Consider the following 22155-nt stretch of genomic DNA (forward strand, 5'->3'; position numbering starts at 1 on the left):
ATCTCTCTCAACAACAACAACGGAGGAGGAGGAAAAGAGAGAGATCACGACACATCGTTGTCGTGATCTCTCTCAACAACAACAACGGAGGAGGAGGAAAAGAGAGAGATCACGACACGACGATGTTCAACAAGTAAGCCACCAATTCATCTTTTTGAGCTTACTAGGGCTGACACACAAGGATTTGCATGTAACACCAGCAAAAGACCAAACATAAATGATATAATAGGACTAGCCTGGTTGTGTAGATCTTGAATTCATGGGACTTGGGCATCTGAGGCAGAAGAATTACATGTTCAAAGCCTGCCTGGACAACTTAGTAAGACTTGAATAAAAAGTAAAGGAAAAAAGCTGATTATCTTTATAGTAGGGTGCTTGTCTAGCATGTGCAAGGCCTTGGGCTCAATTCCCAATACTGCAAAAATAAACATGGTAAGAGTACATGGGGGGGGGGGGGGTTGGAGAGATGGCTTAGAGGTTGAGAGCACTGGCTGCTCTTCCAGAGGTCCCAAGTTCAGTTCCCAGCAACCACATGGTGGTTCACAACCATCTAGAATGGGATCTGGTGCCCTCTTCTGGCCTGCAGGGATACATGCAGACAGAACACTCTGTAGATGATAAATAAATCTTTGGAAAAAAAAAAAAGGGGGGGGGGAAGAGTACATATTCAGGCTTCAAATGAACAATTCCTATCAACCACCCAGGTATAAGACAAAACTACTTCAGAGTAATAGGACATAGTGACCTAACTGTTTAACTTTTAGAATTTTTTTTTTTAAAGATTTATTTATTTATTTATTAGGTATACAATGTTCTGCCTGCATGTTATCCCTGCAGGCCAGAAGAGGGAGCCAGATCTCATACTAGATGGTTGTGAGCCACCATGTGGTTGCTGGGAATTGAACTCAGGACCTCTGGAAGAACAGCCAGTGCTCTTAACCTCTGAGCCATCTCTCCAGCCGAACTTTTAGAATTTTTTCAGTGCTGGGGATAGAGCCAAAAGCCTTGTATGTAGCATGTTAGGAAAGTGTCCAACAATGAATGATATCCCAAGCCTTTCTTTCATTCTTTATTTTTCTTTCTTTCTTTTTTTTTTTTTAAATCTCAAACTTGTGCTTCTGTCTTCCAAGTTCTAAGATTACAGCCTACTATGTCTGGCAGGAACTAATATTATTATTATTATTATTATTATTATTATTATTATTATTATTTTCTCTGAGACAGGGTTTCTTTGTATAACAGCCTTGGCTGTCCTAGAACTTGCTTTGTAGACCAGGCTGGCCTCGAACTCACAGAGATCCACCTGCCTCTGCCTCCCAAGTGCTGAGATTAAAGGCGTGCACCACCACCGCCGCTGCCGCCACCACCTGGTTGGGAATATTTTATTTATAAATAAATATTTAATATATTTATAGTATATATAAATAAATATTTATAAATAATATTTTAAAGGACCAACCCATGAAATGACCCCATGGGACATAGGTCATAGGCTGGGTATGCTGGTGCATGTCTGTTTTCTAAGAATTTGGGAGGTAGAGAGAGGATCAGCACTTCAAGGCTACCTTTGGTTACATACCAAGTTTGAATCTGGCTATCTGACCCTGTCTACTAAAAGCTTTTATCTATATTGAACTTAACATCTCTATAAAGGTTATGTTTGAAAAATAATATAAATGGGCTGGAAAGATGGCTCAGTGGTTAAGAGCACTGGCAGCTCTTCCAGAGGTCCTGAGTTCAATCCCAGCAACTACATGGTGGCTCACAACCATCTGTAATGAGATCTGGCGCCCTCTTCTGGCCTGCAGGTATACATGCAGACAGAATACTATACATAATAAATAAATAAATCTTTAGGAAAAAAAAAAAGAGCACTGGCTGCTCTTCCAGAGAACCCAGGTTCAATTCCCAGCACCCACATGGCAGCTCAAGACTTTCTATAATTCCAGTTCCAGGGGTTCTGACACCCTTACACAGACATGCATGCAGCCAAGACACCAACACACATGAAAAAAAAAAAAAAAAAAAAAAGAAAGAAAGAAAGAAAGAAAGAAAAATAATAACTTTACAGCAAGCGTGGTAGCACACACCTTTAATCCCAGCACTCGGGAGGCAGATGCAGGTGATCTCTGAGTTCTAGGACAGCCAGGGCTGCACAGAGAAATCCTGTCTTGAAAAACCAAAACAATTAAAAAAAAAGAAGCCGGGCGGTGGTGGTGCACGCCTTTAATCCCAGCACTTGGGAGGCAGAGCCAGGTGGATCTCTGTGAGTTCGAGGCCAGCCTGGTCTACAAAGCGAGAAACCCTGTCTCAAAAAAACAAAAAAAAAAAAAAAAAAACAAAAAAAAAAAAAAAGAAAAAGAAAAAAGAAAGAAAGAAAAATATTATAAACCACTTACCCATTCTTCTCTCCAAAATGATTCTGTAGCTGGGATTCAGTGAACTGGGTCAGTTCTCCCATGTATTCTACCCCAAGGATTTCAATGACAGAAGCCCCAAGCTTTCCTCCAAGACTGCGGCTAAACAAAGGAGAGAAGGAATTTATAGGTCACATTTAAATATACAGTTAACCAAAACAAAGACATTCTGCTGCTCCAAGTAGCTCTCCCAAAGATTCAGAGGAAAGCAGAGAATGTTCTAGTCCTGCAGACTCTGAACTGTCCAGCACAAAGCTGAGGGAGGGCTTCAGAGCTCAGCAAGCAAAGGTGCTGGTGGTTAAAGTCTGACCCTGAAGCCCTCGGGAAGGGGCTCACGAGTGCCCTGCATTCTCATTCACGTGCACACAGAGTCTGACCCTGGAGCCCTCGGGAAGGGGCTCACGCGTGCCCTGCATTCTCATACACATGCACACAGAGTCTGACCCTGGAGCCCTCGGGAAGGGGCTCACGTGTGCCCTGCATTCTCATACACATGCACACAGAGTCTGACCCTGGAGCCCTCTGGAAGGGGCTCACGCGTGCCCTGCATTCTCATTCACGTGCACACAGAGTCTGACCCTGGAGCCCTCGGGAAGGGGCTCACGAGTGCACTGCATTCTCATTCACGTGCACACAGAGTCTGACCCTGGAGCCCTCTGGAAGGGGCTCACGCGTGCCCTGCATTCTCATTCACGTGCACACAGAGTCTGACCCTGGAGCCCTCGGGAAGGGGCTCACGAGTGCACTGCATTCTCATACACATGCACACAGAAAAACAAAGAAAACTAGATGACTCTTCACGCAGGGAGCTGGGAAGATTAACAGGAGCATAAATAAAATATTCATCATTGATTTGTTATCAAGTCAACTGAATGTAAAAACTTCAGTTTTCATGTTCTTGTATATTAAATTTTCAGTGTGTAAAACCTACTGTCCCATTTGCAGATTAAAATTTCAAACCCAGCCAGGTGTAGTGGCACACACCTTTAATCCCAGCACTTGGGAGGCAGAGACAGGTAGATCTCTGTGAGTTTTTGTGAATTTGAGGTCAGCCAGAGCTAAAGAATGAGACTTGAAACTCTCAAACCAAACCAACAAGCCAGGCAGAAGTGGTGCACGCCTTTAATCCCAGCGTTGGGGATACAGAGGCAGGTGGATCTCTAAGTTCCAGGCCAGCCCGGTCTACAGAATGAGTTCCAGGACAGCAAGGGCAACACAGAGAAACCTTGTCTTGAAAAACAACAAAAAAACGAACAAAAAAACAAACACCCCCCCCTTCAAACGTTCCAAACCCACAACCTTTTCCATGGCCAATGTTCCTCAGCTAGCTTTGAGTGACCTACAACATGTCCTTCCTCTACCCTCAGTGTTTCTCTTTCAGTGTCTCCATCAACACGGACTATTTCACGTCTCCCTAGGTTCCCTGAGAGTATCTTACACTTTCCTCTTTCTGCTGAATGTCTCCAGGCTGCTTTGTCCTCGGCTGCCTCTCTACCACCTCCAGTCCATAAACCTTTATCAGGTCAGCTTTGTTTTCATGCTCATCGGAGAGCAGTTTAGCAGATCTGAAAACTTTTGGACTGAGCCAGGTATGGTGGCTTCCATCTGGAATCACAAGCATTCAGTGAGTTTCAAGTGAGCCTGGGTGGCACAGTGAATTCCAGGCTCACTTGGACTATAGAGACCCTGTCTCAACAGCAAACAAACAAAACCCCTTGATTTAATAGTAAAGAAAAGTAAAATTCCAGAGGTAGTTGCTTGTACCCATAATCCTAGCATTTAGGAGGCTGAGTCATAAGGAACACCCCCAGTATGAGGCCAGCCTAGACTGTTTAGTGAGACCTTGTCTCAGTACCCTCCCAAGAGAAGTACAATTTTATTTGTTTCATATTTGATAGACTTGAGTACAAAGCCAGGAGGAAGTTAGGTACAGAGCTAAAACTCAGGTGTGTGTTTGGTATGTGCGGTATATGTACACATGTGTAGGCTTCAGGATGTTAGGTGTTCTATCATTCTCAGAATTATTTCCTTGAGACAGGGTCTTTCACTGTACTTGGAGCTGGGTGGCAGCCATCGAAGTCCTGGGAATCCCCATCTCCATCCCCCACAGTTCAGGAGCTGTAGGGCACTCTCCCCGCTCCACAGTACTGAGGTTACAGGGGAGTGCACAAGCAACCACATCTGGCTTTTTAGGAGGGTACTAGGGATTTTGAACTCTGGTCCTCATACTTGGGCAACAAGTGCTCTTACCCAGTGAGCTGTCTTCCCAGCCCCCGCAGCCCTGGGTGGCCAGGTATTCATTACGTAGACCTTAGTTCATGAGTGATGCTCCTGCCCCTTTCTCTGCCTCTCCAGTGCGGGGGTTACAGGCGTCCATCACCACGCCACTTTCAGTTCTTCCGTTGTTTTGAGACAGGGTGCGTCTACACAGCCCTGGCTGTTCTGGAACTTGATATATAAACCAGGCTGATCTCAAACTCAGAGACGCTCCTGCGTCTGCCTCTTAAGTGCTAGGATTAAAGGTATGCGCCACTACACCTGGCAGTTTTGTTTTGTTTTTTAATTAAGGATTAGGTATATACCACAGACTACCCTGAATTGAAAATTCATTTAGAAAAAAAGCCTAAATGTAGTTCATAAGTTTTTCAGTGTTGCCTCTCTGACTGGTACCTATATTCTCTGAGCCTAAACCTTTATGAGGCACAAAAGACACTACAAGCAGAGATCATTCACATGGACATGAGGAAACTGCAGGTCCTCCCTGAATACTTACATTTTACGAATTGGCATCTGGCTGAAAAGCTGTGGGACTGACCCATGTGAGACCAGAGTTTGGCGGTTGGGCTTGTTTAGTCCACAGGCGAGTTTTGCCAGGACCTAGAAGCACAGAGAACAATAAAATCATTAATATTAGTAAGGTAACTATGTACAGTTGGTAAATACTAAAGCACGCATACACATACACAGAGGCACAGCTTAATGGCTATCCGAATAACTTCCACATGAAAATCAAAATATAACCAGAAACTCAAAACCTCTGAGTTCCACAGAATCCTCTGGGGAAAACGTTTTCCTCACTGTTCTCCCTACACTCTTCTGTTTTCCTAAAGTCATTTTTTCCTTTATCATCTATTTGAGACTTTTCTCACAATAGGTTTAAAAAACAGAGAAGAAACTCAAGTAAGATTCACTTCTTATTCATGTAAATGTGAAAATGTTAAAATAGGCCAAGAACGGTGGTGCAATCCTGTAATGTCAACATTTGGAAGTGAATGTGGGAAGACTAGGGAAGACTACCTACACAGAGACACATACATATACCTATAATTGAAAACTAAAAAATAAATGGTTATCTCCCTCCACATAAATACATAAACATACATTTATACATAATCATTCCTTAATTTCACTAGTAAGATTCTTTTTTCCTTTGAGACATGGTCTGTGATGGCTATTCTTGGTTGTCAACTTGACTATATCTGGATTAACTAAAACCTGAGTGGCTGGAGGGATTTTTTTCTTTTTTTTTACTTAATTAAATCATTTGAAGTGGAAAGAATCTCTCTGCCCCCCTTTTTACTTTCTTTCTTTCTTTCTTTCTTTCTTTCTTTCTTTCTTTCTTTCTTTCTTTCTTTTTTTTTTAACATAAAAAGGCTTTATTTGCAGGGGAGCAAGAATTTAATCAAACAAGCCAAATCCCATGTCATCATCTGACTCTTCGGACTCCTCCTTCTTCTCGTCTGTCTTCTCCTCTGCTGCAGCAGGGGCAGAACCAGCAGCAGGAGCTGCAGAGCCAGGGGCAGCAGAAACAGCCACAGCCCCACCAGCAGGCACACTGGCAAGTTTGCCAACACCCTGGGCGATGACATCCTCCATGTTTTTTCCATTCAGCTCACTGATGACCTTGTTGAGCCGGTCATCGCCGCCTCGATGCCCACGCTGTCTGTCTAGTATCTTCTTAATGTCTTTGGCGCTGGGAGAGGAGTTGCCCCCAAGGGCGGCAAGCAAATAAGAGGCGACGTAGCGCATGTCGGCTGCTGCGGACAGGCCTCACCCGTGCGACCTCAGCAGCGTCAGGCAGCAAAAGCCCTCCCCACTTTTTTTTTCTAAGACAGGCTTTTTCTGTGTAGTCCTGGCAGCCCTGGAACTAATTCTATAGACAAGGCTGGCCTCAAACTCACAGAGATCCACCTGCCTCTGCCTCCCGCGTGCTGAGATTAAAGGCATGCGACACTACCACCTGGCGAGACCAACTTGTAATCAGTTGAGGTGGGAAGATCCACCTTTACCCTGGGACACACCTTCTGCCTGTAGCCTGTACAAAGGACATGGAAGGAAGCTTGCTCTGTATTTGTCCACTTGCTGTTGCTGGCAAATCCATTCCTTCACTGGCATTAGAGCCTACTTCTTTGGGATTCTAGTATATACTGAAGAACAACTGAGACATCCAGCCTCATAGACTGAACAACTACTGGATTCTTGGACCTTTCATTGGTAGACAGCTATTGTTGGACAAGCTGGTGCACAGCCTGTAAGCCATTAATAAGTCTAATAAATATATATGTATATATATATATATATTCATTCTGTAAGTTCTGTTCCTCTAGAGCAGTGGTTCTCAACCTTCCTAATGATGCAACCATTTAATACAGTTCTTCATGTTGTGGTGACCCCCAACCATAAAATTATTTCCATTGCTACTTCATAACTAATTTTGCTAGTTCTGAGTCATTATGTAAATATTTGATATGCAGGATATATAATTTTTGACCCCTGTGAAAAGGTCTTTCAGCCCCCTAAGGGGTTGATACACACAGATTCAGAACCACTGCTCTAGAGAACCCTGACTAATACACAGTCTCTTTATTATGAGGCTCTGGCTGTCCTGGAACTCACTAGACCAGGCTGGCCTAGAACGCACAAAGAGGCACCTGCCTCTGCCTCCCAAATGGAAAAAAAAAAAAAAAGCAAATTAAAAAATTAAAATTAAAAGCATGCACCACCTGGGGAACACTCTTCCATTGCTGGTGAGAGTGCAAACTTGTACAGGCACTTTGGAAGTCAGTTTCTCAGAAAACTGACAATCAACCTATGACAAGACCCAGTTATACCGCTCTTGGACATATACCCAAAGGATGCTCAATCATACCACAAGGACACCTGCTCAACTATGTTCATAGCACCTTTATTTGTAATAGCCACTGAAAACAACCTAGATGTCCCTCAACCGAGGAATGGATAAAGAAAATGTGGTTCACTTACAAAATGGAGTATTACTCAGTTGTTAAAAACAAGGACACCAGGAATTTTGAAGGCAAATGGATAGAACTAGAAAAAACCATGCTGAGTGAGGTAACCCAGACTGAAAAAGACAAACATGGTATATACTCACTCATAAGTGGATATTAGCTGTAAAATAAAGCATAACTATGCTATAACCTGCAGACCTAGAGAGACTAGGTAACAAGGAGGGTTCATGAGGGGACATTCAGATCTCCCTGGGAAGGGGAAATAGTAGAGATTTTGTGAGTGGACTGAGGGCAGGTGAGGATGGGAACATGAGTGATCAGGTTAGGGGAAGGCTTGGAGAGGGAGAGCGCTGAAAAGAACTGCTGGGGGAGTGGGCATTTTGGGGCGTTGGGTGGAAGCCTGGCACAGGGGAATCTCCCAGGAGTCTATGAGGAGGACCCCAATTTAGACTTCTAGCAATAGTGGTCAAGTAGCATGAATTGGCCATCTCCTGTGACCAGATTGGTGCCTGGCCCAATTGTCATCAGAGAGGTACGATCTAGTTCAGGAATCCTGAAGAGGGTGAGGGGGAGGAAGGGGAGGAGGAGGAAGAGGAGGAGGGGAAGGAGGGGGAGGAGGGGGAATGAGTGTAGCAGCCAGACAGGTCAAGGACACCATAGGAAGGCTCACACAATCAATTAATCTGGGCTCATAGGGGCTCACAGAGACTGAATGGACAACCAGGGAGCCTGCATGGGGCTGACCTAGGCCTCTGCATATATTTTACAGTTATGTAGATTGGTCTTCTTGTGAGACTTCTAAAAATGGGAACAGGGGCTGTCTCCAACTCTTTTACTGACTTTTGGGACCCTATTCCTATTAGGTCGCCTTGCCCAGTCTTAATACATGCAGGGGTGCTTAGCCTTACTGCAACTTGATATGCCATGTTTTATTGATACTTATGGGAAACCTGCCCTTTCCTGGAGAGAGAAGGAAGAGGAGGGGATTGGAGGTGGAGGGGGGGGGTGAGAAGGTACTAGAAGGAGAGGATGGGGGAGGGTAGGCTTTGGCTGGGATGTAAAATAAATAGATGAATTAAAACAACACCACAGACCACACACACACAATGTGCACCACCATGACCAGCTATTGGTAAAATTCTTTAGTAACTTAAGGCAATATTTAGTATGATCTATATTATATTACATTAGGAATAGTTTCCCTCCCTTTCATATAGCCAAAAAACCCCAAAATTCTTCTGGGTAGCTTAGCAACTTTCCTTCGGTTAGAGCAGAAGCAGGTGGCAGTGACCTGGTCAGCTCCTGCTCATTATGGAGCCTTGGTTAGAGTTGATGGAAGTCTTTTTTTTTTTTTTTTTGAAACAGGGTTTCTCTGTGTAACATTCCTGGCTGTCCTGGAACTCACTCTGTAGACCAGGCTGGCCTTGAACGAATAGAGATCCACCTGCCTCTGCCTCCTGAGTGCTGGGATTAAAGGCTTACACAACCATCGCCTGGTGACGGAAGTCTTATGTTTTCACTGTACTTTATTCACAGGTAGTTAGCAAATCAGTTATTCTGCTTTTGGACTACTGAGAATTGTCTGTGTTCCCCATTTTAAAAATAGTGGTCCAAATTAAAATGTGACTGCAGCCACCTTTCTCTTACTGCCCCAATCGCTCAAGCCTGAGGGTTGGAGTTTGAATGCCAGCACCTATGAAACAAGCTGTGAATAATCCTGCACACACTCGCAACCCCAGCACTGGCGGGGAAGAGACAGGGAGACCTCTGGGACTTGTTGGCTGCTAGGATAGCCCACTCTCCTCCAAAGAAATGCTATGTTCAGAGAGAGACCCTGCCTCAAAGGAGTACAGCAGAGGAGTGACAGATTATGACACACATATGTACATATCACAAACACGCCAAACTCACATCTGTATACATATACGCACAAGGAATGGCAAAAACATAAAATATCCAGGCAATTCCATATAAGGAAACAATAAAGCTAAGTGTAGTAGCAGATGCCTGTAATCCCAGGACTTTGGAGGTAGAGAAAGGAAGATCAGGTTGTCTTTGGTACACAGGAAGTTCAAGGCTAGCCTGAGCTACATGAGAACTTGCCTCAGAAAGCCAAAACATATAAGACAAAACAACAAAAATATACAGCAAGTGACAATAAATGAAATAGGCTAATTTATAAAAGTTCAAAGCCTCAGCTTTCCTTTTTTTTTCCGAGTCAGTTTTTCTGTGTAACAGCTTTGAATGTCCTGGAATTCACTTTGTAGACCAGACTGGCCTCGAACTCACAGAGATCCACCAGCTGGCTTTTTTTATTTTTTAATAATATAACTTAAAAAAAAAAGATTTATTTTTATGTGCATTGGGCCTGCATGTGTGTCTGTGTGAGGGTTGTTGGTTCCCTTAGAACTGGAGTTACAGATAGTTGTGAGCTGCCATGTGGGTGCTCTGGAAGAGTAGCCTCTTAACCACTGAGCCATCTCTGCAGCTCCAGGCTTCAGCTTTTCTATACAGATGGTTCAATCACTAAAAAAATATAATTTGTGTCAGCTTTCAGGCTGCTCCTTAGGAAAGTTACTTATGCATGTCAAATAATGTTATTACTTAAGCTTTTATTTGAGTCTCAATATGAATTTTATTTTAGCTAAGTTTTTTTTTTTTTTGGTTTTGGTTTTTTGAGATAGGGTTTCTCTGTGTAATTTTGATGCCTGTCCTGGATCTCACTTGCTCTGTAGCCCAGGCTGGCCTTGAACTCACAGAGATACGCCTGCCTCTGCCTCTCGAGTGCTGGGATTAAAGGTGTGCGCCACCATTGCCCGGCTAGCTAAGTTTTTAAAAAGTGACATTTATGGGGGGCATTGTACATATGGAGGTCAAAGGACAATTTGGTTCTCTTCTTCTATCATGTGGGTTCTAGGTGGAACTCAGGTCATTAAACTTGGTGGCAAGTACCTTTACCCACTGAAACATCTTACCAGTCCCAAAATGTTAAACAATTAAAAAACATTATTTTATGTGTATGGGTGTTTTGCCTACATTTATGTCTGTACAGCATGTGCATGCAATGCCCTCAGAGGCCAGAAGAAGTGTTGGGTCCCCTGGAACTGTATTTACAGACAGTTGAGAGCTACCATGTAGGTGGTGGGAATTGAGCCCAGGTCTTCTGGAAGAATAACCAGTGCTCTTAATTGATGAGTCCCCTCTCCAGTGCCCCCCCCCCCTTTTTAAGTTTTTTGAGACAAGGTCTCTATATGAGTAGACTGGCCTGGAACTCTAGAACTCTTGATTTTCCTGCTTCCACCTCCCAAGTGGTGGAAGTACAGACATGCACTACCACACCAGGCTCTCAACATGAATTTTAAATATCCACTAATACCCATCCATCCTTGCTGTACTTTACTAAAAGTATCAATGCTTCTCTTTGAGGTCTACAGTAAGCCTTCACCTTATTGTGTGAGATTCCAGCTGAACACTGAAAACCAGTCTTCCTCTCTATGGCTGCTCTCATTTCTTCCACAATCACTGCTCCCACAGTCAACCGTAGGTCTGGAGAGGTGGGCTCATCAATCTGAAGAGAACCAAGCCACTGAAGCAAGCCTTGTTTTCGAATTTCCTCTGAAAAAAGTTGAGAAGATTACACTTAGACATTTTTTAAATTAGTTATTTTCAGTAACGAATCACATAACATTTGCTCAAGGGCAGACTACATACATGATGGTATATGGCATTAGAACTTAATGTAGAGTAGGCTATATGATCTAGCTTTCTCTAAATCCATGATATTTGCACAGTGATGAAATCACCCAGGGACACATTTCCCAGAGCATATGCCTGACATTAAGCAGCACAGGACTATATTTACCATTCAATGCAGAAATGGTTTGATTTCAGGTACTTTAGACACATAGGTTTACTTTAAACTTTATTTTTATTTATGTGTGTGTCTGTGTATGGCATGTGTGTAGGTACCCCTGGGGGCCAGAGAGGGTTTTGGATCCTTTGGAGCTGGAGTTGAAGGTGGTCTCACAATGTCAATGCTGGGAACCAAATTTGGGTCCTCTAGAGGAACAGTAAGTGCTTTTAACCACGAAGCCATCTCTCCAGCTCCATTTTATTTACAATTGCATTTTATTTGTTTTGTCTGCATGGGCATATGCACATGTGGGTCAAAGGGATGAAACCTGGGTTGTTAGGTTTGGTGGCAGGCCCTTTTACCTGCTGAGACATCTCACCAGCCCTAGATACATAGGTTTAGAAAACCAATCACATTCAAACATACCAATTCCAGAAGGCTTAGTTTCAGCTTAGGTTAAAACTTATAGTGATAATGTGTAAATAATTCTTATGTTAACAATCATTCATGAATAATGATTTATTGATTCTTTTCAGTGCTGAACCCATGGTTCAAACATACTATCATTGATCTCTACTCCCAGCTCAGGAGCAAGGGTTTAAAAATGTGTTCCCTCAAATTTTCTTCTTTACATTTCTTCAGTGTTTAGAGACAGGGTTTCTGTGTATCCCTGGCAGTCCTAGAACTCACTCTGTAGAAGAGGCTGACCTTGAACTCTGAGGTCCACATACCTGGATTAAAGGCATGCTGGGCTACCCTCTGTTCTCAAAAAAAGCTCAGACTTTAAATAACATTAGCTGCCCCACCCCGTTTCCCACTGTGAAGCCATATCAACACAGCCCATATCAAAATCATTTCCCGTATCACTACAACTCATCCTGCCTCACTCACCTTTTATTTCTTACTTAAACTACCTTAACTTTTTTAAAAAAGTATTTGTTTTTAATTACGTGTATCCTTGTGTGTCTGTGTATAAGACTGTGCATGTGAGTGCAGGCGTTCTCAAGAGGCCAGAAGAGAGTGTCAAATTCCTTGGAGCTATTGTTACAGGTGGTAGTAATCTGCCTGATGTGGGTGTTGGGAGCCTTTTGCAAAAGCGGTGTGTGTGTGCTCCTGACTACTGAGCCATCCCTCTAGTACCCTTTCAATTTAAAAACAAATTGAGATGTGTTTATTTTATAGGTTGAGGAAAGGAGTATGCACCAAAACCAAGTATGTGGAGATCAAAGAACAACTTGCAGGAGTCAGTTCTTCCCTTTCACAGTGCAGGTCCTGGGACTGAACTCAGTCATCAGCCAGTAAATGCCTTCACTTGCTGTGGTGGTTTGAATGAGAATGCCCCTGGGAAGCTCATATATTTGAATGCTTGGTCCCCTGTGGGTACAACTCTTTGGGAAGCTTAGGAGGTATGGCCTTGTTGGAAGAGGTGTGTCCCCTGGGGTAGGCTTTGAGGTTTCAAAAGCCCACGACACTCCTTGTTAGCCTTCTCTCTTCCTTGTGGTTGTTGTCCAACATGTGAGCTCTCAGCTGCTGCTCCAGCACCAGGCCTGCTCGCCTGTTGCCATGCTCCTGTGACAGTCAAGGACTCCACCACTGAAACGCTAAGCCCAGTAAACCCTTCTACAAGCTGCCTTGATCATATATCTGCACAGCAACAGAAAAGTAAGACACCTGCAGAACAAGAACAGTATCACAGGCCCAACCACCTCAACTCTTCCCACTTGGTTTGAGGGTCCACTCAGAGGACAGGCACCTGCTAGTACAATGGAGGCTCTGGGTTTGTCTCCAGTGCAAACCAAAAGGCTCAAACCCAAAACTCACCATATAACGCCCACAATTCAAATACTCTTAACTACTAGTGTTACCAATCTATCAACCTTATCTTCCTGTTCAAAACTGCTGTTGCTGCTCACAAAACTTGCAACTTACAAAGCATTTGTGAGAACTAAAATACATAAATATATATCTATGACTGCTTGTGGTAGCACATGCCTGTAATCCTAGTAACTCCAACAGCTGGGGTGGGAGAAGGATAGAGAACTTAAGGCCAGCCTGGGCTACAAAGAAAGACCCTTTCCCTTGAGGAAAAAATTTAAATTAGTTAACCCTTACACCTTGGGTCTCCATTTAAAAAACTCATTCTGGTGCTAGAGAGATGGCTCAGCAGTTAAGAGCACTGACTGCTCTTCAGACGACCTGGGTTCAATTCCCAGCATCCACAACTCCAGCCCTAGGAGATCTAATACCCTCTTCTGGCCTCCTCAGGCACTGCACACATGTGGTATGAAGACATACACACAGGCAAAACACACACATAAAAAATAAGTAAAAAGTAAAAAGCTCATTCTGCTTGCTGTTGAATAAATCAAGAAACTAAATGACAATAATCTGAATTAATCTACAGATGAAGGAAGCAGTCAGCCTTCTACCTTCTGTTGCTAATACTAAGCTGAAGTGGTTACATATCTAAAGAGATACTTACTTTTATACAAATTTCACAGCTTCTTATCATGGATATACCCAGAAAGATAACGAGAATTTGTATATCCTTTCATGTGAGTTTCTATGATACATACAGGCGATAATTTAAGTATCATTCTAAAAAGAATCAGCATAACCAAGTAAAGCAGGTTCCAAAAGCAGGAAGCAGAAGTAATGTTATGCTATACAAGTACCTTTCTGAATAGTCTCTTCTGTTGTAGGGCCTCGGGGCAACCCTTCAATGTAAGTGCTTGGTAACAAGTCTGCTGAGATAGGCTGACCTTCTAACTTCTGAAGTCTGTCTTGTACAGCACTGGTCAGATCTATATAAGCCTCATCGATGCTGGCACGTTCAATCACAGCAAACTGAGACATTATCTCCATGACTTCAACACTAGCTTCCCGGTACCTGAGTATAAGGATCATACAAGTAGGCCATAAATGGACACAACCTTGAGACTGTCAGCCCCATGTTGTTCTTCTTATAATGAACGAGAATATCCATAAGTGCCGGGCCATGGTGGCACTTGCCTTTAATCGCAGCACTGGGGAGGCCGAGGCAGGCAGAAGATTTCTGTGAGTTCAAGGCCAGCCTGGTCTACAGAGCTACTTCCAGGACAGCTAGGCTACACAGAGAAACCCTGTCTTAAAAAAAAAAAAAAAAAAATCAATAAGCAAGTGGCTTAATAAAGATGTAATAATTACCCAACTGAAGGGAACAATGGATAGGTAGATAAGCAATAGAAAAAGGAAAAGAAAGAATCCTAGGAAAGCCTTTTCATGCAGTGCTAGCATTATACCAAGTTAAAAGGCATGCAGACCCTGAGTAACCTATGTGACAAGGAACTATCTAAAAGGAAAAGAAAGCCTAGCACAATGAAACATACCACTATGTTCACTTATCCCTTTGCTATTTACATACACTAAAAAATCTTTTGCTTCAGAGTCTATCTTCAAACAAGACACAACTTAGGGAGAACATGACACTCAGCAGAACAGATTTTTCTTATGACAGCAACTCTTACTACAAATCAATAAACTGACCATAGACTTCAATTTCAGTCAATGGTGTTTGGTTAGTGCAAGCCAATTGCTCTGGACATACTATCATTCACATTATAAAGACAAGTGCCTAGGATTTAAGGATACATTTGGGCAGGTAGGCTACCTTCTTTAGGGGAATATCATCTCATCATAGATCTATTTAAGACTTGTCAACTTGACACAAGCTAGGGTCATCTGGGAAAAGAAACCTCAATTGAGAAAATGCCCCATCAGATAGTCCTGTAGGCAAGTCTGGGAGGCATTTTCTTAATTAATGATTGCTGTGAAAAGGCCCAGTTCACTGAGGGCAGTTTAAGTTAATGAAGTATGCCTTTTCCAAATCAAATTTTAAAGTCAATAGCATATATTTCATAGACTCTATACTGCTAACATAGCATGCAATATTGTATTTCCATTAACTGAATTAATTCTGCTTTATGGTTAAGCTACAAATTTTTTTTTTGAGATGGGGTTTCTTTGTGTAGCCCTGGCTGTCCTGGAACTCACTCTGTAGACCAGGATGACAGGATGGTCTCAAACTAACAGAGATCCACCTGTCTCTGATTCCTGAGTGCTGGGATTAAAGGCGTGTACCACCACCTTCCGGAAAGCTACTAATCTTTTGTCAATTGTATCTTTAGATATCCAATTCACAGGTCAGTTCAGAAATATTTCAAGTCCCAAGTCAAAGCCTGATGCCTATAGCATATTGTACTACATAGTGTATTGTGAGAATGTAGATAGTAGACTCTGAAAAGAGTACACATGCTGATACTTTGTCGGTACTCTAACAAATAAAGCTTGCCTGGAGATCAGAGTACAGAGCTAGTCACTAGTTAACCATAGAGGCCAGGCAGTGGTAGCATACATCTTTAATTCTAGCACTTGGGAGGAAGCAGGAAGGTCCACCCTGAGCTACACGAGATTGATCCAGTTTAAAAGAGAAAGGCAGTAGAGGCTCACACTTTTAACCCCAGCATTTGGGATCTCACACCTTTGATCCCAGTACCTGGGAGGCACACACCTTTAATCCCAGCACTAGGGAAGTGGAGACAGGAAATGATATGGTTGAGTGGAGAGAGGAATATAAGGTGGGAGGAGACAGGAGCTCACTCTTTTTTCAGGTTGAGGAGTTGTCGAGGTAAGAGGTGGCTGTGGCTGGCTCCTTTGTCTCTCTGATCTTTCAGCATTTACTCTGATATCTGGCTCCAGGTTTTTATTAAGACCAATTAAGATTTGAGCTACACATGCATGTGAATCTCCAGTCTTCCACTCAGCTGTTGAACTTAAACTATTTAACCTCTTTTGAGCTGGGAATGTAGCTTGGTCTGTCGAGTATTTGCTTAGCATACATGAAACCCTGGATTCACATTGCAGAAACTATATGGTAGAGCAGGCCTGTAATCCCAGCACTTAGGAGGTGGAGAAAAGAGGACCAGGAATTGAAAGTCATCCTCTCTATTACAGAGTGATTTCAAGACTTGCCCTAGGATATATGATACCTTGTCTCTCAAAAACAAAAACAAAATTCAAAAAACCAAAACCACTATAAAGACAGGATTACAAACTTTACTAGTACCTACCTAGAAATAATGTGAGAGTGAACAGAGCTATTCCCTATAAAGAATACTGCCTTTAATTCAGTATGTATTAACTATTAGGACTTGTGGTTTGAAAAAGAATACCCCCATAGGCTCATATATTTGAATGCTTGGTTATTAGGGAGTGGCACTACTTGACAGGGATTAGGAGGTGTGGCCTTGTTGGAGTAGGTGTAGCTTGGTTGGAGGAAGTGTGTCGGTAGGTGGGCTTTGGGGTTTCAAATGCTTAAGCCAGACCTAGTATCTCTGCCTCTTCCGCCTGCTTTTGGATCTGGATGTAGAACTCTGAGCTAGCATGTCTGCCTGCGTACCTCCATACTCTCTGCCACGAGGATAATGGACTAATAAACCTCTGAAAGTCTAAGCAAGCCACAATTAAATGCTTTCTTTTTATAAGAGTTACCATGGTCTTGGTGTCCCCTCACAGGAATAGAACACTGACTAAGACAGGACTATTATAATGACTGAGGCTTGTGCCTACCTCTATACACATCTTTCACTTTAGGGCTGGCCTTCAAGTTTGCAGAGAGACAGGCTCAACTGAAAAGAAAAAAGCAAGCAAGCAAGCAAGAAAGCAGGGGGCTGGAGAGGTGGCACAGCAGTTAAGAGTACTGGCTGCTCTCCAGAAGACCTGGGTTCAATTCCCAGCACCCACATGGTAGCTCACAACTGTCTATAACTCCAGTTCCAGGGGATCTGACACTCTCACACAGACATACATGCAGACTAAACACCAATGCACATGAAATAAAAATAAATTTAAAAAATATAAGGAAAATAAAGTGGCCCCTGTCCTTTCCAACTTGGGCTCAGCAAAATGGCTTCCACAAAGAAGGGTGGCAATAAGAAGGCCTTTCTGCCATCACCAAGGATGTGACCCAAGAATGACACCATCAACATTCACAAGGGCATTCATGGAGTGTTCTTCAAGAAGCATGCCCCTCAGGCACTTAAGAAATTCAGAAATTTGCCATGAAGGGGATGGGGATTCCAGATGTACACACTGATACCAGGCTCAATAAATAAAGCTGTCTGGGCCAAGAGAATGCTCCATATCATATTCGTGTACGTTTGTCCAAAAAAATGTAAAGAAGATGAGGACTCACCAAATAAGCTCTACACATTAGTGACGTATGTGCCTGTTACCATACTCAAAAATCTACAGTCGCCGGGCAGTGGTGGCGCACGCCTTTAATCCCAGCACTCGGGAGGCAGAGCCAGGCGGATCTCTGTGAGTTCGAGGCCAGTCTGGGCTACCAAGTGAGTTCCAGGAAAGGCGCAAAGCTACACAGAGAAACCCTGTCTCGAAAAACCAAAAAAAAAAAAAATAATCTACAGTCAATGTGGATGAGAACGAACCCACTGAATGTTAAATAAAGTTGCAGAAATGCAAAAAAAACCCTCAGATCTCTCCAAGAGCAGAACCTCCTCTTAACTATTGAGCTAGTTTTCATTTCCCCATAACAACTGATTTTTAAACAAGGAAGATAATAAGTGGTTCCTTAAGGCAAGAACTTAAAAGCAATAATAAAACTGTTACTGAAGCACACATAAAATATTTAACTCATAGACACAGGATGCTGACAGAAAAACATTTTGGCCAGGAGGCAGTGGCGCACACCTTTAATGCCAGCACTCAGGAGGCAGAGCCAGGTGGATCTCTGTGAGTTCGAGGCCAGCCTGGGCTATAGAGTGAGATCCAGGACAGGCACCAAAAACTACACAGAGAAACCCTATCTCAAAAAACCAAAAACATTTTCATACTTGTTTCAACAAGTTTATTGAGTACACTGCAAGGAGCAACAAGCTACAGTAACTTATCACCTGTAGCTTTTTTTTTTTTAAAGTAGCCCTTGATATTAAACCTAGGATCTAATGTAACCATGCTAAGTAACTAAGTAACCACTCTACCACTGGCCACACCCCATCCCACAAAACACTTCCTAAGTCCTCTATGTTCCTTTACATATGTTCTTTTTTTGCTTACTTGGTGAGGTTGGCTTTTCCACGGGACTCACGAACTTGTGCCAGTAGAAGATCCGGACACAACTTCTTAGCATCATCTGCCCACATGTTTCTAGTAACCCCAAATGCACGAGCTTCATAACTCACTGCAATAATTCTAAAGTTAGGGGGAGAAAAGGAAACAAAATCAAAAATATTACATGATTTCAAACAATAACAAACTTTTAACAGAAGTAGGCTATAAACACATAAAATTAGAAATCTGTGATGACAAATGCTATTATTCAATCCCAGACACAGCAGTTCAGAAATTTCAAAAAAGACCTAGAACAGAACCATTGAGTTTCCACAGACTGAAGTCTCAGTGGGGTCTGGGGTGATGGTTAAGGGTTAAGAGCATTAGCTGCTCTTTTCACCCAGGGTTGATTCCTGCACCCACATGGTGGTTTACAACCACCGGTCAGTAACTCCAGTCCTAGGGGATCTGACACCTTATTTTGACCTCTGTGGATACTGTATGCAGGTGGCACACAGACATCTATATGGACAAAACATTCAAACACAAAAAAATTTTGTTAAAGACTCGGAGGGGTTGAGGAGATGGCTCAGTCAGTGAAGTGCCTGGCATGGCAAGCCGAGCTGAGCTGGGAGTCGCCAGGACCCACAGAAACAGCTGGGTGCAGCAGTGCATGCCTTTAACCCTATCTGTGGGGGCAGAAACAGGAAGATCCGGGGAGCTTGCTGGCCAGCTGACCTAAGCTGAATCCGTGAGCTTGGGGTTCAGTAAGAGGCTCTCAAAACAGAGAGAGCAATTGAGGAAGACCCTCAATATCCGCCCCCCATGAGACAGAGACAGACAGACAGACACACACACACACACACACACACACACACACACACACACACACACACGACACTCTCAATGATACATACCCACCACCTTTCCATGTTTTGTACTGTACAACTGCACAAGGCTTATTCCTCAAATGAGGGTTTTGCCGCTGTTCCACTTGGACAAAGAAACAATCCATATCTACAAGAGCAACCACTCGATCTTGTCCAGCAGCCATTTATTCCTGGAAGACATTTTATAAACAGAAAAATACTTAATCTAAAACACAAAACCAAAAGACCCCCGTTGTATTTCTACCATGTGTGGTGAGTATACATCTTTGACGTCAGCACTCAGGAGGCAGAGGCAGGCAGATCTTTCAGGTCTACACAGTGAGACCTTGTCTCAAAACAACAATAACAACTATATTTCTACATCTAATGGATGAGCCACAATAAGAATAGGAGCATGGAAACTAAAAACAAAAGCCATTTTCATCTACTGTTGACACAAGAATAAACTAGTACAATTTTATGAAGGTAATACATATTTAAAACTTTAGAGCTGGCGAACGCCTTTAATCCCAGCACTCGGGAGGCAGAGGCAGGCAGATCTTTGTGAGTTCGAGGCCAGGCTGGTCTACAGAGCGAGATCCAGGAAAGGCGCAAAGCTACACGGAGAAACCCTGTCTCAAAAAACAAACAACAACAACAACAACAAAAACTTTAGAAACAGACTCCATTTGAACTCCTGATCCTCCTGCCTCTACTGCCCAAGTGATGGGATTACAAGCATGCATCAGTACACCTGATACACAAATAGCCAAAAGTTGCCTGTCACTGTTCTGTTGCTTTGAAGGGACATCACGATCCAAGCAACTCTTAAAAAAGAGAGCATTTCGCTGAAGCCCAACATGGCAGAGACCTATTGGGCCTTTCGTGAAAAACTCTCCCCTTCTGATGCCAATGAGAATTGAGAGCCCAATATGGCCAGCTTTGGCAAGCATTAATGTAAGCCTAGGAACTGTAGCCATGTGGTTGGATTCTCCAGAAGGTAATGTATGGTAACTGCTTTTTTAAGTATGTTTGAGAACATGTCACCCAGACACATTGGAGATTAAGGATAACCCTGAAGGTCATGACCTCCATTTGTTAACAGTAGCATGCCTGCTAGGCCTTTTCATTTTCACAATCTGCTTCAAGCTGGTGTAGTACCTACTTTTCAGGAGTGGCTCTGTGCAACATTTATTGGCCTCCTGAAATTCATTTAGCCCCCTTTGAAGATACCTTAAAATTTATGAGCCTGAATGTAGCCATTATGAGACCATTAGCTCTGCTCCTCATGAGCTGCCTGTTTTTTCTTTATGGTTCTTAGTTGTTCTTTTGCAGGGCTGCCAGCTTAAGTCGTGCTGGGATCAAGAAAAATGAGCCTTGGCGGTTCGTGTTCCTGGAGTTGTATCCATGCCAGTGGATGTCCACACGCTCCAGAAGAGAATTTGACATTGCTGCTGCCATTGTTGCTGTTATAGCAGTGGCGGATACTGATGCTACTGTTTCTGAGATTACCATTTCATAATTGCTTACTACAGCTAGCACAGTGGAGACCCTGGCAGCAAAAGTAGCTACCACAATTAGTAATCTTTCATTCTATTGGGCATGATAAATTTAATTCAATAGTTATACACATTTCAATTGGCTTTGAAAATTCTAAATTTATTAACTCAAGTTCCACTTGCTTTTGGGATACCATCTTACAAGGACTCCAATTTGCAGTAAGGCTCATTAAAGAAGGGAATGGCTCAATTGCCTTTAGCCTACTGGCTATGGGCGGGTTAGGACTTCTGTTGGTCTTTCCTGTGTCAAACACATAGATTACAAGCCAGAGCCACTTTGAGATCTTTGGCAGCAGTTAACTCTGCAGCTCACACATGATTGAGCCTGTATGATAATTAGTATTCAGAGACGGGTAATTCCTGGGGGACACTCACCAACCTAAGCAGAGCGCCTGTGTGGCCTGGGCAGGTGTCTCCATGATGGGTAAGGTGACCTGCTGACATCCCATGCAACCTAAGTCAGAAGCTCATTTTTTAGTAAAACGGGGACCTGTAGGGCCCTGGCCTCCATTTTGGGTAACTGTTGCCTTGCTTGCTAACCTTGACCTTGATATCCTCCCTATGCTAATTCCCTCCCAGGTTTCACCCTCCTGAATGCTTAAGGGAAATTCCTTGTCTGTGTATCCTGCATATTGGGCATTAACAGCTTAGATGCAAGATTGTAAAACATCAGTAGTGAACTTCTGCCCTCCAGGGTTTTCCCATTTTTCCCATTGTGCTGTAAGCCTGCATTCAAGACCTCCTCCTAGGCTGAGCCAAGTGTCCCTGTATAAGCCCCAGGTTTCAAACAGCCAACTCATGCACTGAGTGCAGGACCACTACCTGGATGCCTCCCAAACAGATCAAGCTAATCAACTGTCTCACTTATCCTGGACTGAATCTACCAGGTTGAACTCAATCCTCAGGGGAGTCTTTGCCCTGGAGGAGATGGGAATGGGGGGTGGGCTGGGGGGAAGGTGGGGGGGGGCGGGAGGCGGGAGAACAAGGGAATCCGTGGCTGATATGTAAAATTAAATTAAATTATAAAATAAAAAAAGACCTCTTCCCTCCTTCAATAAACAGCATTTGACATTAAAAAAAAAAAGGTGTAGTACTCTTACA

General features: G+C 43.2%; 2 protein-coding genes across 5 annotated transcripts in view; both read right to left on the bottom strand.

The window, feature by feature from the left end:
* Polh (DNA polymerase eta) overlaps positions 1–22155 on the bottom strand; it is a 36419-nt gene that overhangs the window by 11252 nt on the left and 3012 nt on the right. For 2 of the 4 annotated variants that reach the window (XM_059281515.1, XM_059281517.1), the window contains exons 2-7: positions 19544–19686; positions 18633–18767; positions 14195–14409; positions 11112–11281; positions 5191–5294; positions 2400–2519 (exon numbers count right to left, since the gene is read on the bottom strand). In XM_059281515.1, the coding sequence (XP_059137498.1) occupies positions 2400–2519; positions 5191–5294; positions 11112–11281; positions 14195–14409; positions 18633–18767; positions 19544–19680 (881 nt within the window). In that variant the 5' untranslated portion in view covers positions 19681–19686. Of the gene's footprint in view, positions 1–2399; positions 2520–5190; positions 5295–11111; positions 11282–14194; positions 14410–18632; positions 18768–19543; positions 19687–22155 lie in introns of those variants that run through there. The other 2 variants (XM_059281516.1, XM_059281518.1) reach the window with 2 other exon arrangements.
* On the bottom strand, positions 6075–6486 carry LOC131926213 (large ribosomal subunit protein P2-like). Its single transcript, XM_059281519.1, has one exon. It carries the CDS (start codon positions 6444–6446, stop codon positions 6096–6098), a length of 351 nt encoding a protein of 116 aa, XP_059137502.1. The 5' UTR covers positions 6447–6486; the 3' UTR covers positions 6075–6095.

The sequence above is a fragment of the Peromyscus eremicus genome, chromosome 16_21 (assembly GCF_949786415.1).
Source record: "Peromyscus eremicus chromosome 16_21, PerEre_H2_v1, whole genome shotgun sequence".
Taxonomy (NCBI): domain Eukaryota; kingdom Metazoa; phylum Chordata; class Mammalia; order Rodentia; family Cricetidae; genus Peromyscus; species Peromyscus eremicus.

What these genes read in the sequence shown, in the direction of transcription:
- LOC131926213 (XM_059281519.1), bottom strand. Translation starts at nt 6,446, where the DNA reads ATGCGCTACGTCGCCTCTTATTTGCTTGCCGCCCTTGGGGGCAACTCC.